Source organism: Trachinotus anak, unplaced genomic scaffold (assembly GCF_046630095.1).
Source record: "Trachinotus anak isolate AG129_WGS33_773 ecotype Australia unplaced genomic scaffold, CSIRO_AGI_Tana_v1 ptg000010l, whole genome shotgun sequence".
Lineage (NCBI taxonomy): Eukaryota > Metazoa > Chordata > Actinopteri > Carangiformes > Carangidae > Trachinotus > Trachinotus anak.
In genome coordinates, this window is record NW_027273861.1 from 29,158,503 (window position 1) to 29,173,733 (window position 15,231).

Here is a 15,231-nt window from a genome sequence, read left to right on the forward strand (position 1 = left end):
AAATGTGCACACACCTAAAACCAAAAGGATGAAATGATTTGTGTTGACTGTCAGGGTACATGTTTTGGCCCCAGGCGAGACAGACCCTGTCTTCAGTGTGTCTCACTTGGCCTCAGTCCAAATGATTATGTAATTCGCCTGCTGCCTCAGACTCAAACAACAGACCCAGTCTGACACTGCAGGCGTCTCTGCAGGGATTTTTGCTAGATGTGGCTGAAGACGTACGATGTGTGACAAGTTGTTGTTATCAGGATTAAACTTGGACTGACTGGACAAAATATTATGATCACAGTCTGTGGATTAAATTAGTTGAATAATTAAAATCTGACATGAATTTCCTTAATGTATTAATTCTTTTGTATGAAGTTGGCACACAATTTTCCTTTAAGTATTGATTCCAGTGTATAAAGTTAAAAATTATTATCATGCATGAAATGTTCTCATCATTTTCTATATTTCTAAATGTCTTCAGTGCTGTAACAGTGTCATGATTTTCTTTGAGGTTAACGTTGTAGCTGCATTCTTCTCTCCTGTGGTTTTATTATTATGATGAGCAAAAAAACTGTAAATCAATAATAATTTTAACTTAGAATCATTATGTGTGAAATTCATGTCCCTCTTTGGCTCCACTCGGGGGTTGTATGAAAAACAGTCCGTGCAGCAGGCGGCAGTGTGCACCACTAAAGCTTTATTCAAGAATACAAATCACTATTCAGTTAAAACCAATTTAAAGGATTATGGGTAAAAAGACAGATTCCCTGCACACATCATGTTGTTTTGAATGAAGATGAAAATGAGGCAAGAAAAGAGTAACAAGTGGTAAATCCATCTAAGCTGTTTTTTTAGGAAATAGCTCCTATTTCAAACATCTTAATAAAATAAGCAGAGCTGATACACGTGAGGAGCAGGTTACATAGTTTGTTCAGTAGACAGAAAGCTGTTGACCTTTGTGGGTCTTCTTCAGGCTACAAAGACACTTCATGCATTCACCTAAAAGAGGTTGTGTCTGTTGAAATAAGGGGAAAATGAAGACGGGTGATTTAGTTCCCATCTCCTGCTCTTTGCTCTCTCAGATGATAAAAGCAAAGAGTGACAGCAGGAGCGGGACGACACTCAGGTGGACAGTCCAAGCTGAATTACAAAAACTGGTTCCACAACATTTTATTCCCCCTGAGAATCTCACGAGGCCCAGGAGACTCCATTCAGGAGCAGCTTTACACACATTTGAGGATGCACAGCCAAAGACCCGCTTGATCGTCGTCCCATCCATCACTGAAGATTTAAAAAAACAATGTTAAATGAAATTCCGTGGGGGCAGCGATATGACATGGTAAATGATATGCAGCATGAGGGCCTACCATTCCCACGGATGCAGCGGTTCTGCGCTCCCACACAGTGTAACGTATCATTGCAAACTGTGCTTAGAGGATCAGCACAGGTGAAACACTTCAAGCCGTTTTCTGCCTGAACCACTGGGACTGAAACAACAGAAATTTCAAGGAACCAAAATAACACAACGATGTCCAGCTGACAGATGTTCCTCTGCTTACTTACAAGTGGGAGTACGACTGTTGCATCCATCTGTGGCACAGCAATAAAGAGCGCCACCTGAACTAGCACCGCCGAAGTTGTATGAGAACATATGAGTGCCCATGGTGCAGAGGGAGGACAACACACATGACCTGATGATCTGAGGACCCCCAGATGGGTTTGCTGTCAAATCAGGGTACAGTTTTCATAAAGCTATGTTTAATGGTGAACACTGTGAAACAGAAACTCTAATTGAATCTTAAAAAGTAACTGACAGAGAAACACCACAACCTCTTATGTCAGCCGTCGCACACAGGTGTTGGATGGAAGCACAGTGGCGTAGCTCTGTTTGGGATCCTTGTTTCTGCAGACAGGAGAGAGCTGCAGCAGCAAAAAAACCAAAACAAAAAAAACATTATAAAATCAAGCTGAATAATAAGTGTATATAATATTATAATCATATTACTATATAATCACCCTTAACACCTTTCACAGTCTGGGGTACGTTACAAGAGCTGGTTTTACAACATGTTGGTCCACTGAGGAATTTGTAAGAGCTCACGAACTGTGAGGCGTTCAGTCGAGAAGCAGCATCACACACATTTGCAGATGCACAGCCAAAGACCTTAGTGGGCGTGGTCCCAATCACCGCTGCAGGGGAAATAATCAGGTTTTACTGCATGACTTTTATTGGCTGTATGAAGGCATTTTGCAGACAGTAGGGTCAAGTGGTCTCAGACTTTTCAATCCCACCATTTGTTGGGAGAAGTACAATAATCAGATCAAATTTCATTCAGGAAAGACTTTCTCACTGTGGAGCTTCTCAGATTGTCTTCTACCGCATGAGCTACACTTCAACTGAAAAGTAGCTGTTATTTTGGCTGCCAATCACAAGCAGCACAAGGACTCACCGGTCCCACTAAAGCAGCGGTCCTCCACTCCCACACACAGGACCAGCTTGCAGGCAGGACCAATGCAGGAGTAACACTGCAGCTTGTCTTTAACCTGAACATTGGGGGCTGGAACTGACAGACACACAACATGTCATCAGTTATAAATTACAACTCAACACATCCTGTTTTTCTCTTTGTACTTCACTGTGGACACCAGAAAACAAATAACTTACTAGTCGGGTTTTGAGTGTTGCAGTTATTTGTTTTACAGCAACGAAGACCTGCCCGATGATAATAATTCCCAAAGCTGTATGAGAACGTTTGAGTACCAAAGCCGCACAGGGAAGACGGCACGCACATTCTGTAAATGGCAGGATGAGGAAATGCACTTCCTGTGGAAGCAAAATTGAACTTTAACTCATAAGAAAACTAATATAAAATATTAAGAAACAATAGATTTCTACCTTCTGCGGCTGCTGCTGCACACGACTCTTTCTTTGTGGTGGCACATGTTTGAATGGTTGTGTGTCGTCCTGACTGATACTGGCACTGAAGAGCTCCAGCTGCGATGAGAAAAATACTATGAACATAAATCATAAACTTACGTTTTGTGTGTTTTTATCACAGCATAATATCTTCAGTTAGAGACGCACCAATACCACTTCTTTTCAGACCTTGTACAAGCACCTGTTTGGACCTTCTTTCTTTGGCTGTCTTGGAGTACGACCCCCCCCCCTTTTGAGAATTAAAATATTTTGTGAAAATGTACATGTGCAAGGGCTCAAATGTTGTTTGAGGTCTGAACTGAACTGGGCCCAAGAAATTAATGTGGCCAATGAAGCTCAAGATTTATAGATTCTTACTAAAACTATTGCATATAGGTTGTAACCTGAATGCGTATGGAGGGCTCCACGACTAGACTACTGATTGGCAGCAGTGTGTGAAAGCAGCTTTCTCATCAATAACAAATGGGGACCCTCATGTTTAGCTTTCAGGACCGGTCCTCTTCACAATTTATATCAATGATATAGTTCATTCATTAAATAACTGTAATTTTCATTTGTATGCAGATGACATGATTTTATATTGTGGGGCAGATTCTGTACAATTGGCTGTGGACAACCTCTGTATGAAAAGGTTGGCTGGACCTCTCTCTCTATGAGACGAGATCACCACTGGTATATATTTACTTACAAAGCACTCTTAAATAAATAAATCATTTATGTCACTAATAGATCTCAATAGAGGTGTTCATCAAACCCTCTCTCAGGACTGGATCATGCTCCATGATCTTCAGGTTAAATCTGAACTTGGACTTTTAGATTTTGGGCACCAGACTCATGGAATAACCTACAACGCACTTTAAATATTGATCCCCTGATAACACTGGACAGTTTACAAATCTTAATGTTTTTGAATGTAATTGTTTTTTTAGGGATTGATTTTTGTGTTTCTGATTGTTTGGTTTGTTCCTGTTTTTGTAATCTCATTGAAAATGAGGGTCACCCCTCAATGTATCCCCAAGAAAATAAAGATGATATTCACAACCTGACATGTGGTGACATCTTCATCCAGTTTTACTTGATGGGTAACAAGAGTCTTAGTTTGGCTCATATTACCAACAGAGGTAGTGATTTTATAAAAATTAAATGTATTTAGTTTCATTTTAACCACTTTGAATAACATTCTTACATTAAAAAAATGTTACAACCTTTAAATGAGTCTCTTTGGTGATTATTGCATAAACCCTGATTTTAAAGTGAGAGTAGTTACCTGTGCTGGAGATCATCCAGATGAGGGTCAGAGACAGGAGCAGATTCATCGTGATGAATATGTGAGCAGACGACTGCTACTCGACACAATATAGATGCTTGAAAACATCAGGAAATGTACCCTGTGGTTTAAAGGTGGCAGCAGTCTCTCAGACATTCACTTGCACTTTCACAAAGATGTTCAAAGAACTGGTGAAATCCTTGGTCTAACATACACAGACACACAAGCACTTTCTTCAGTTATACTTGAATAAAACTCACCTTCAGTTCCTCAGGTGAAAAAAGACAGTTTGCTGTGTGTCATCTCCACAGTGAAGCTGAAGATTGGCTTTGATAGAAATTCCACTTTTATACTGTACTGCTCTTTAACCTTCAGTTTATCCTCCACTGAGCACTGCGACTAGTCGGCACGAACAGCCTCATCACAAGACACAATTTCAATTTTTGATTTTATCTAAAAAGGGACAATGTACATTCATCAACATTCAAATAAGTATAAATGGACAAAAACCTTAAAAGTAATTCTGTCGTCCTCAGTTTTAAATAACAGTAAGTTCAGCAGATATCAGACATTTATATTAATTGTGGGTGTCTATGTCTAAGATTGACCTCTGTTTTTACTTTTTATGATTTCGTATGTTGCCATCTGGGATCAATCAGCATCAGTTTCTTATTACTCAGTATGGAAGTAACAAAGTAATACAATTTTTTCATGTTTTAACATGATTGTTTCATTGGTATGATAAAAACTTTCACTTATATAACTTCCCGCTCTGCAGCACGTTGTCAGTTCAGCTTTTGACCATTACCTGTAAATGTTTTGTTGTATTTCTTGTTTTATAGCATTATACCTATATGTGCCATTCTGAAGGACGTGACTGAAAAGTTTTGCAGCATCAAAATTTTCAGTTTGAATTGAAGACCACTTCCCTTCTCAACCCATACAACACACACAAAAAAAAGCAGGTGGAAAAAGCACATAGCTGCTTCCTGATTACAGACAGGTGGACATGTGCATATTGTGTTTCATTTTTTCAAACAAATCACTTAAGAGAAAAACTATTACGATGAGAAAGACAAACCAGGAAGTATTTTATCATACTGAAGAAGAGTTTATCTATAGAAGACTGTGAGTTGATCAGTTAAAGAAATGTAAAGAATTTAACTTTATTCAGACCTTGACCAAGATAACTGTGAAGGAGATATTGCAGAACTGATTATATGTTGAAAAAATAGGAATCAAATGCCATTGAAATAAAGACTATAATCTATGAAACTCTCCTTTTTGTCAAAGCTGAACTTTGACCTGCCTGCACATGGCGGACGATGAGCTGCTATCCTGCTGATCTCTCACCAGCTTCATGCTGCAGTCTGTGTGTTTTCAGGCTAAGACTCCATTTCTACAGCCTCACATGTTTCTGATATTTATTATATATAATCATGGACGTTGATGATTCAAATCATTCTCACAGTGTGTCATTTTTAAAAGTAGGTTTTTTGGATTAAAATACTCTAAACTAACATATCACAAGGAAGCACACTGAAGGCCATCTCAAAGCAGACCCTGTGTAACAGCAGACAACATGATTTTTATTAAATGCATATCTCGTTAATAGGGCGGAGTGAAGCACTTGCGTGTGGGGATTTTCCCAGAGAGAAAACATGTGTGTGTTGTTTGGTTTCTCATGAAGGGTTAGTGAAAACCATACGGCCACTTCCTGTCTGCAGGCTCAACACACACCCTGCCTTCTTCCTGTTTCCACCCATCTGTCCTTATCTATGACAGATGAGGCTCAGCTGTGGTCACAAATATTAAAATACTCATAAACATCAGCTTCTTTATCTAACATCTAAAACAGCGACACACTGAAGTGGTGATGATACAGAACCTCCTGACTGCAGCTCCTGCAGTAAACTGCTGTGGGATCTCAAAGCTTTAATTTACTGGGTGCAGACCTTTCTCTCCGAGCCCTGTGCATTTCAAGTGGACAATAACAATTTAACAGTAAAAAATGTCCTCAAACTTTGTACTGTAAGTCGATCTTAACTCATCTACTGATATTCTTTTTCTACTCTGATATGTCAGCAGTTACACTGGACTTGCAGAATTCAGATGATGGTGTCAGCGGAGACAGAGTGGTGACAGAGTCTGATCCCACAGCGCCCTCTACCGATGGAGACCACGAACACGGTTTCTCTGTGGAAAACAACAAGTGTGCAAAATAAACATACAGAACAGTTCCCAGGTGTTCGTGCATGGAGTAAATATTTAGGCTCCGTGTGATTAGAATGATGCACACAACACTGTGATGGTTCCGTTAAAGGTGCAGCCACCGACAGGCTGCTGGAACAAACTGTTTCTGGCTGAGAACCAGATCTTCAGTTCTGTGGCTTTAAGTTTCTGTTACTGCGAAACGAGAGTGAAAGCATCGCGCAACCGAGCGAAAGACGAATTCCCGCTTCGCTTAGTTCGCGCGAATCTGCTCTCATGGCTGAAAACATGCCTGGAAAGCGATTTTTTTTCTTGTAGATTTTCTCACATGAAGTCTGGTCTCTCTGGAGGTCCGTGAAGTGGACTCTCTTTGGCTTTCCAACTCACCCAGACGCTCTTCGCCTCAGTTCGCGCCGCGCCGCAGCGAACTCGCGTCTGTTCGCGTACCCTCAGGTTTTTGTCGGCGAACGCTCCGCCTGTAGAAGTGTCGGTGTGAACACTGACAGAAGCTGCAGAGTGAAGGCAACCCAGCTGTTAGAGCAACAACCGGTGGAACTGATATAAACGAGAGGAAACAGCCGAGGATGAGGTGAGTGTATAACCACTCATTATGATGTATTCAGTCTTTACAGCAGTAGAATGTAAACACTGTGATTTCTGGTTTTATCATCAGTTATTGCTGCTCAGACTCCTGCATCTCCGCCTATGCCTACATCACTATTATTCATATACCTCATTGTTTTTCTGTTTAATAGATTTGTGTCTTTTGTTTTTATCGACTGATCAATTGTTTTCTCAGTTTTTCATTTACCACTCAAAGATGTCCTCCTTTGTTTCCTCCTTCCCTGTCATTTTCTCTTCCTTTTTCTTTTGTCATGTTTTTTTTTATTTCAAAATCAGCAACTTTACATATATATTCACAGTTTTCTTATTGTTTTCAATTTTTTACCATATTAATGTGGTTTCTAATGATTTAACAGGGTTAAACAGAATAAATCTGATGCACAAAAAATGCACAAATTAACAAACACAAAAGAAACAAATGTAAAGCAACAAAATAGATAAACTCAAAAAAGAACACAAAAAAGAGAAAAGAAAAGGTTTGATTAGACGGAAGGTAATGTACAGGTTTGTGTGTGAACAGAGAGTATGAGCATGTGTGTATGTGTGCGAAGGTTACGGTGGACGGACCAGTTATACCCGTCTACAGGAGGGATCAGGTGATTTCACTGAATTAATAAGCCAGCTGGTGTTGGACCCAGTAGTGCCAGACTTGGATCTTTTGTGAAGTTTTGATGATTTTGTGATGTTTTTCGTTTTTCTAGCCTTGGAACATATTGTACTAAACTACTGACGATACTGATGACAGTTTTTTATTTTCCATCAGTGCTGCTCAGAGTGAAACAACACTGGAGGCCAAACTGGAGGCCCTGCAGTGCCACTTCACCTGGGATCTGGAAGCCAGCAAGTCCAAACTTCTCCGTCTCAGGAGCAAGCTGGAGGACATCGGCACCGAGGAGGGAAACAGCTGGCTGGGTCACATTTACAACCTGCAGGGGTACGTCCACTACCAGCTGGGGTTCATCGATGAGGCCAGGAGTTTCTTCAGCAGGGCTGCAGAGGCCTTTCGCCAGATGAGAAACACTGTCTCAGATGAGGGTCCGTGGTTGGTGGTGAACTATGGGAACAAGGCTTGGCTGCACTACCATCAGGGAGAACGAGCAGAGAGTCAGGCTTGCTTGTCAAAGGTTGACGAGCTGATGAAAGAATACCTATCTCCATCGCAGGACGAGCTCCATCCAGAGATCTACGCTGAAAAAGCCTGGACTCTGATGAAGTTCGGCCCAGACAAAAAGCTGCTGGCTGCAGATTGCTTCCAGAGAGCCATCAGGATGCAGCCGGACAGGGTGGAGTGGCAGACCAGCCACGTGTTAGGGTTAGTGGCTAGTTTTAAGCACAGCAGCACAGGGCTGGATGCTGATGTCCTGAAGAAAATGAGAAACACCAAAGAGCAGGATCCAGAGAACCTGTACCTCGCTGCTTGCTACCTTCAGCAACTCACTAAGAAAGGAGAAGGAGTTGAAGATGAAGCACGTGAGTTAGCCGAGAAGATTTTGGAAAATCCTATCAGCAGTTACAGTGGTATGAAACCATTACTAAGGGTTTACAGATACTATGACTTATATGATGAGGCGATCAATTTGGCAGAGGAGGCTCTGGAAAAACATCCAGATGAACGTTATCTGAAAAGATGTCTAGCACTCACCTACAAGTGGAAGATCATTTTTTCCAGGGAGAGTCGCCCAAATCAAAGAATGATAGGCAGAGCAATCAGCCTCCATGAGGAGGTGATTTCTCTTTACCCTCATTCTTCTTTTGTAAAGAGAATAGACCTTGCAAATATTTATGCAAAGTCCAGTCACGGCCTGGCTAAAGCTGAGCAGATGTACCAGGAGCTGCTGGAACGTGATCTGGAACCTCCAGAGAAACAGTTGCTGTACAACCACTATGCAAAATATCTAAACTTTGATCGACAGGAGCGCCAAAGGTCAATTGAATATCACATGAAGGCAGCGGCGATACCGCAAGAGTCATTCTTTCGTGAGAACAGCATCAAAGTCCTGCAGCAGATTAAAGACAGAGGCAGGAACCGGAAGTGTAGAGAAATAGAGGAGTTTCTGGCCAGGCTGCAAAAGCCATAGTGTTTTCAACAGCACTGGTTCTAAAGCCACAGAAAACACAGGTAGTCTACTACTGAAAAAATCTGTACATACTGATTCAATTTATTACTTACACTTAGGTAAACTTGCGGAAAGATTTGTGCAGGATGGTTTTCACATTTTTAGTAAAATTGTATGGAAAAACATGTTGAAAATAATCCTAAAAACTACAAACTGGTCGGCAGTATTATGTTTATCTGATTTCTATCAGTCTAAATAACTTTATTTGTGTGCATGTTGACTTGCCATTAATCCTATACATTACGCAACTGATTCCAACTGATTTTGATCATCCACCATTTTAGTGCCTGAACCTGTAAATAATCATTTACAAAATTTTATTTTCCTTAATCCTGTATTTGAAGTTTATGAACATCATACGAGCTACTACTAATGCCAGATTCAAGTTAAAGCATGAAAAAGAGAAAAGCAAGATTTATTTAAACCAACTAAAGATTGATTCATTATATATTTCTCATTAAAACTTTATTTCCCAAAGACAAAGTTCATATTTTTGTGTGTTTAGCTGTTCTTTTAGTCATTTAGTGGATTATGAAACCACAGGGTCATAATGTAATATTTTTAGCAGGTGTTATTTTACATGACAAAAATTGCTCATAGACAAACTGCTGGAAGAATCACACTCCTCAATACAGACGAATGAATCAGGGTTTTTATTTCTGTAGCAACTCTCAGGGACGAGTCTGAAACTCACCTTTAATTTACAAGAAACACATTTTCTAGATTCACACCATTAGTAATAAATGATGTCAGCATTAACTGAAAAGGGCGGGGGGGTTATTAGATTTTGTTGTCAGTGATCATTCACACACTCACACACTCACACACACACACACACACACACACACACACACACACACACACACACACACACACACACACACACACACACACACACACACACACACACACACACACACACACACCTGAGGGCTTTACTCTCTGGCTGGGTTTGAAGTTACATTTACAGAAACAATATGTAAAATTGAAAATCTTGCCATTAAAAAAAAACAAAACTCAGACTTCATAGAAGACTCAGAGTCATGAGCTCTGACAGGTGGAGATAAAAAGATAAAGACAGAAAGGTAAGAAGATCACTCGTTTCCTCTCCGGCTCTTCTTGTGACTCTTTTTTGAACTCCTGTGATGTGAAGGAAACAAAATAATATTAAACACAATTAAGTCAATAAATGATGCACATCACATTACTAATGATTAATTACACAGCAGATATTTGCCAACTGAGTCATTTCCTTTCACATAAACAGAGCTGTTCTGTTCATCTGCTGATGAAGATCATGAGATATGATCAAGAGCTCCAGAAAATGGCTGTGACATCACTGAACCTCTGGTCAGATTTGTAATCTTAATGACCCCACCTCTGAGCAGACAGATCCTGATTTACATCATTTCATTCTTTCAGTTCAAGTCGCTGTTAGCTGCTCGTGTTTAGAGTATTGGCATCAAAACTCTTGCACTATCAACAACAACCCTCTGATGATACACAGCCCCACACAGGCAAATTAAAATCACAAAGTATTTGTGAAAAGGTTCAGATGGAAATCTGAGGACTCACCTCTCTGGGGACTTTGAGTGGCTGCGATGTCTGTGGCTTCTGTGGTGACCTGGTTCACAACAATGGAGAGGACTTCAGAATTAGAGCCGAACCAGCTTCATCATATTTACTCACATGCAGTAAAGACTGTCTGTCCCTCATAATATCAGAATAATCCATTTTCTGTGGGTCAAATAAACCTCAGACAATGAACCACTGTGTGAACTCTGAATCAGAAACAACACAACGGGGAAGTTTGATCAGAAAACAGAAACTAAGTGAGGACGACAAAAGAAAATCAGGAGTCTGGTTGTGTTTGTGACACATGGCCACAGATTTAAACACTGTGCGGTATTCACAACATTTTAGTGTAAATACAACTAAAAAAGGTACTGAAAACTCTGCCTGTTTACCGGGGGATTTGGAGCGGTGACGTCTGTCTCTGGACCGGCTGCGGTGTCTGCGGGGGCTCTTGCTGCGATGGCGGTCTCTCCGGGGCGACGGGCTGATTACACACAACAAAAGACATCAATGGGCATGAGCTACAGGAATTTAAAGTTGAGAGAGAATTTCAGCTGAAAGCAAACATACCTTCGCCTCTTTGGAGATCTGCTCCTCCTGAAAAACATCAACACAAAGGTTGATTTGATTCAGTTTTTACAATTAGCCGTGGAAAACTTTTTTAAATTTAATTTCCTCTGAATTTGACATACATCAGAGAAATGTATAAAATTTATAGACAAACCTTCTGGGTGAGCGGCTGCGTCTGTAACGAGGTGAGGGAGAGCGACGAGGTCTGTCGTTGTCACGGTAACTGCGTCTGTGGGGCTCAGGGGTCTGGAGTCTCTCTGGCTGTAAGTGGAACAACAAGGATTTTAAAAGTAGAAACGAACAAATTCCACAAAATTCACAGAACAATCATCAAACGTTCATAACTTCCATGACAACAGTCTGCGTGACCCTGCTGGCCTCCGGTACACATGTATATGACCCTGTCTGCCATTTCTAATGATTATTATTCACTTCACAGCAAGAGAGTTTTCACATGGTGTCCCACAGAAATTCATTAAATGTTATTACCTTCTCCTCTTCCTCATCTTCTTCTTCACTGCTCTCCACTTCATCCAGGTCTTCCTCCAGAGCGCTGATACGTGTGTCCAACATCTCAGCCTCCTCCAAGACTTGTCTCTTCTGTAACACACACACACACACACACACACACACACACACACACACACACACACACACACACACACACACACAAGCAAACATCAGTGGTGTAGGCATGTGAAACACGATGACTGTATAAACATGATGTAAACATACCTGAAGACGGGGCAGGATGATGTCACACATCCTCTCTGCGTGAAGAAGCTCATCGATGAACTCGTCCACGTGCATCAACTCAAACTCTGAAACAGAGAAACATGAAGGGAAATGTTGACAACCAGAACAACTTCATCATAAAGCCACAACATCAGAGTCTTCAGGCAGGCTCTGTTCAGCCACCTGGAATTTAGTTTAAAAAAAAACTTAAATAAGACGTACAATAAACTATTTCTTCCAGGAAGTGAAGCAAAATAATGACTGAAACCAGCTTTGTTGTTGTTTATGTGGAAGAGAAGAGAAGTCTCTGGAACACAGCAGTCATTCACACAGTGACTTTTGAAACTCACCTCCATTCCTGTTCTGACTCTTGATCTTTCTGTAGTCGTTGTACAAAGGCTCCAGGTATTTGTAACAATCCACTGCAGTGCCTGTTAATCTCATGTACATGGCTCCAAGTAAACGAACATATCTGATGAAAGAGTGAGAGCATAATGAGAAAAACCCACAACACCAGCTTCCCCAAGACCAGCAGGAGAGGGCAGACATCATTTCAGGCTGCCATCTTTTCTCGGGTCCAGGTCTAAAACTTTACCTAACAGTACACCAGAGAGTATTTTTGCAGCAGCAGGTTAAAAGAGTCTTTGAGTCATGAATTTATGATCAAGGTCATTTTGTGTGACTGTCCGATAAAATCAATACAACATCAGTGTTCAGTTTTCTCCATCAACTCATGAGAACTCACTTGAAATCCTCGTTTTTTATGAACTCCACGATGATGTCTTTCTCTGGCTGAATCTGCAGCATCTTCAGTGTGAGGCAGAGGAAGGGAGTGGGTTTGATGTTCCCACCATAAACTCCTCCAACGAATTTCAGCTCCATGGCTTTGTCAACAACCAGCTCAGCTGCAGATAACACAACATGCACATCCTTCATTTACGGTCAGTGTTGACAAAGGTGAAGGCTCACTAATGTCAACACAATAACTGTTTACTGTGGCAGGAATATTTCCCTTTACTGAAACAGGGAAATGTGAGCCAGAATAAAAGTACACCAAGCATGTGGACAAGTATGTCAAGTTTTGTACTTTCTCTGGTAAAAAGAAAAGAATGAACAGCATGTAAACATCAAACAAAATTATTAGGACTGAAATTACAGTTTTTATAATCACTTCATTGTTGAAGCCTCTCATCATGTAGAAACATCAAAGATAGACTGATTACAGCTTTCCCCAGATTTTCTTTAGGCATCAATGAAATATTTCTCTATCCAGTCAATCAACAGAAAATTAAACGTAAAGCTATTTAGATAATTAATGGGTTTATTTAGGTCATTTTTAAGGTATAAATAACTGATGACGAAAACACTGATGGTTTCAGTTTCTCTGATGTGAAGACTTCTTGATTTTCCCAGTTTTATATCACAGAAAACCGAATACCTTTCGAAATCTGGACTTGTGGAACAAAGTTAAGACTTCACTTTAAAATCTGGGATACTATGAAGTTTTTCACATTTTTCCTCTGTTTAACAACCCAGACATCTTAAGATGATGCTCTCCACTAGCTGCAGTTCTCATTTGTCTCACCGATTAGACAGAATTAAAGGTTTTGAGAGCTAACTAACACTGAGCTGTGGTGACCTGAGAGTAGTATTTGTTCACTTCAACAGCTCTACAACAAACAAGTACTGTGAGTTACACAGTTGTAGCTAAAACACAACAACTGCACACTTGGCTAAATTCTCCTAAATAACATATATTGCTCTAAAAAGGTTAGGGAAATATTACTTGACGATTTCAGGATGATTCTAGCTGTAAATAATAAACAGAGGCGTAAAACCCGCCGGGTTGTCGGTTGTTTAGCCGCCAGGTTAGCTCGCTGGCTAACACGCTACAATGCTACTGACCGGTCAGACCGAAGCACTCCTCCTTCCAGTATTTAGACTCGTAGATTCGAGTTCGGATGATTTTCTCCACCAAATACTGTGGGTTGGTTCCGTGTATACTGTTGGCATCTTTAACGGTTCTGTTTGCCATCGGAAAGAAGAATGAATTAGCTTTCTAGCATGGACACAACAACCACAGACTGCCAACCTCCGCCGGAAACGAAAATCGCTTCCGGTTCAACCCTTCAGAATAAAAGCGCCTGCAGGGGTTGCTGTTGGGACTGTGCAAATAAAGTGACCACGTTTCACTGGTTCGGATTTTGTTCATTTGCACAATTAAAATTAATGAAACAACAAGGAAAACACACTGCTAAAAATATAAATTGACATATATGCTATAACATATAAAGGCTATAAAGGCTTTTTACACATGTTTTGTAGGAGGATGTATCTTTTTAAATTGGAAAATGGCTCAATAAAACCAGATATCCGACGAAGAAATGATTCTGAAAATTAACCTCTGCTTGTGAAATGTTATTGTGGGAAGATTACAACTGGATTGCTGGTTGGAGGTGAATAATACAAAATATGACTCTTTTTCTTTGTATGTTGTATGTTGTATGTTGTATGTTGTATATTGTATGTTGTATGTTGTATGTTGTATGTTGTATGTTGTATATTGTATGTTGTATATTGTATATTGTATGTTGTATGTTGTATGTTGTATGTTGTATGTTGTATGTTGTATATTGTATATTGTATGTTGTATGTTGTATGTTGTATGTTGTATGTTGTATATTGTATATTGTATGTTGTATGTTGTATATTGTATGTTGTATGTTGTATGTTGTATGTTGTATGTTGTATATTGTATATTGTATATTGTATATTGTATGTTGTATGTTGTATGTTGTATGTTGTATGTTGTATGTTGTATGTTGTATGTTGTATGTTGTATATTGTATGTTGTATGTTGTATGTTGTATATTGTATATTGTATATTGTATATTGTATGTTGTATGTTGTATGTTGTATGTTGTATATTGTATGTTGTATGTTGTATGTTGTATGTTGTATGTTGTATGTTGTATGTTGTATATTGTATATTGTATGTTGTATGTTGTATATTGTATATTGTATGTTGTATATTGTATGTTGTATGTTGTATGTTGTATGTTGTATGTTGTATATTGTATGTTGTATGTTGTATGTTGTATGTTGTATGTTGTATATTGTATATTGTATATTGTATGTTGTATGTTGTATGTTGTATATTGTATATTGTATGTTGTATATTGTATGTTGTATGTTGTATGTTG

General features: G+C 39.7%; 3 protein-coding genes across 3 annotated transcripts; 1 reads left to right on the plus strand and 2 right to left on the minus strand.

Moving 5' to 3' along the window:
* Positions 1–667: 667 nt before the first annotated feature.
* Positions 668–4,319, minus strand: LOC139626425 (uncharacterized). Its single transcript, XM_071486719.1, has 9 exons — positions 4,197–4,319; positions 2,888–2,986; positions 2,657–2,815; positions 2,442–2,555; positions 2,008–2,181; positions 1,822–1,911; positions 1,555–1,713; positions 1,359–1,478; positions 668–1,272 (listed from the first exon to the last, which is right to left on the minus strand). Exons 1-9 carry the CDS (start codon positions 4,243–4,245, stop codon positions 1,070–1,072), a joined length of 1,167 nt encoding a protein of 388 aa, XP_071342820.1. The 5' UTR covers positions 4,246–4,319; the 3' UTR covers positions 668–1,069.
* A 2,538-nt stretch (positions 4,320–6,857) lies between these two features.
* LOC139626317 (interferon-induced protein with tetratricopeptide repeats 1-like) lies at positions 6,858–9,251 on the plus strand. Its single transcript, XM_071486615.1, has 2 exons — positions 6,858–6,996; positions 7,795–9,251. Exons 1-2 carry the CDS (start codon positions 6,992–6,994, stop codon positions 9,107–9,109), a joined length of 1,320 nt encoding a protein of 439 aa, XP_071342716.1. The 5' UTR covers positions 6,858–6,991; the 3' UTR covers positions 9,110–9,251.
* Positions 9,252–9,786: 535 nt separating this feature from the next.
* prpf38a (pre-mRNA processing factor 38A) lies at positions 9,787–14,144 on the minus strand. The gene is made up of 10 exons (XM_071486616.1): positions 13,934–14,144; positions 12,774–12,933; positions 12,379–12,500; positions 12,029–12,114; positions 11,783–11,893; positions 11,448–11,554; positions 11,294–11,320; positions 11,116–11,207; positions 10,724–10,772; positions 9,787–10,288 (listed from the first exon to the last, which is right to left on the minus strand). Exons 1-10 carry the CDS (start codon positions 14,061–14,063, stop codon positions 10,243–10,245), a joined length of 930 nt encoding a protein of 309 aa, XP_071342717.1. The 5' UTR covers positions 14,064–14,144; the 3' UTR covers positions 9,787–10,242.
* Positions 14,145–15,231: the final 1,087 nt, after the last annotated feature.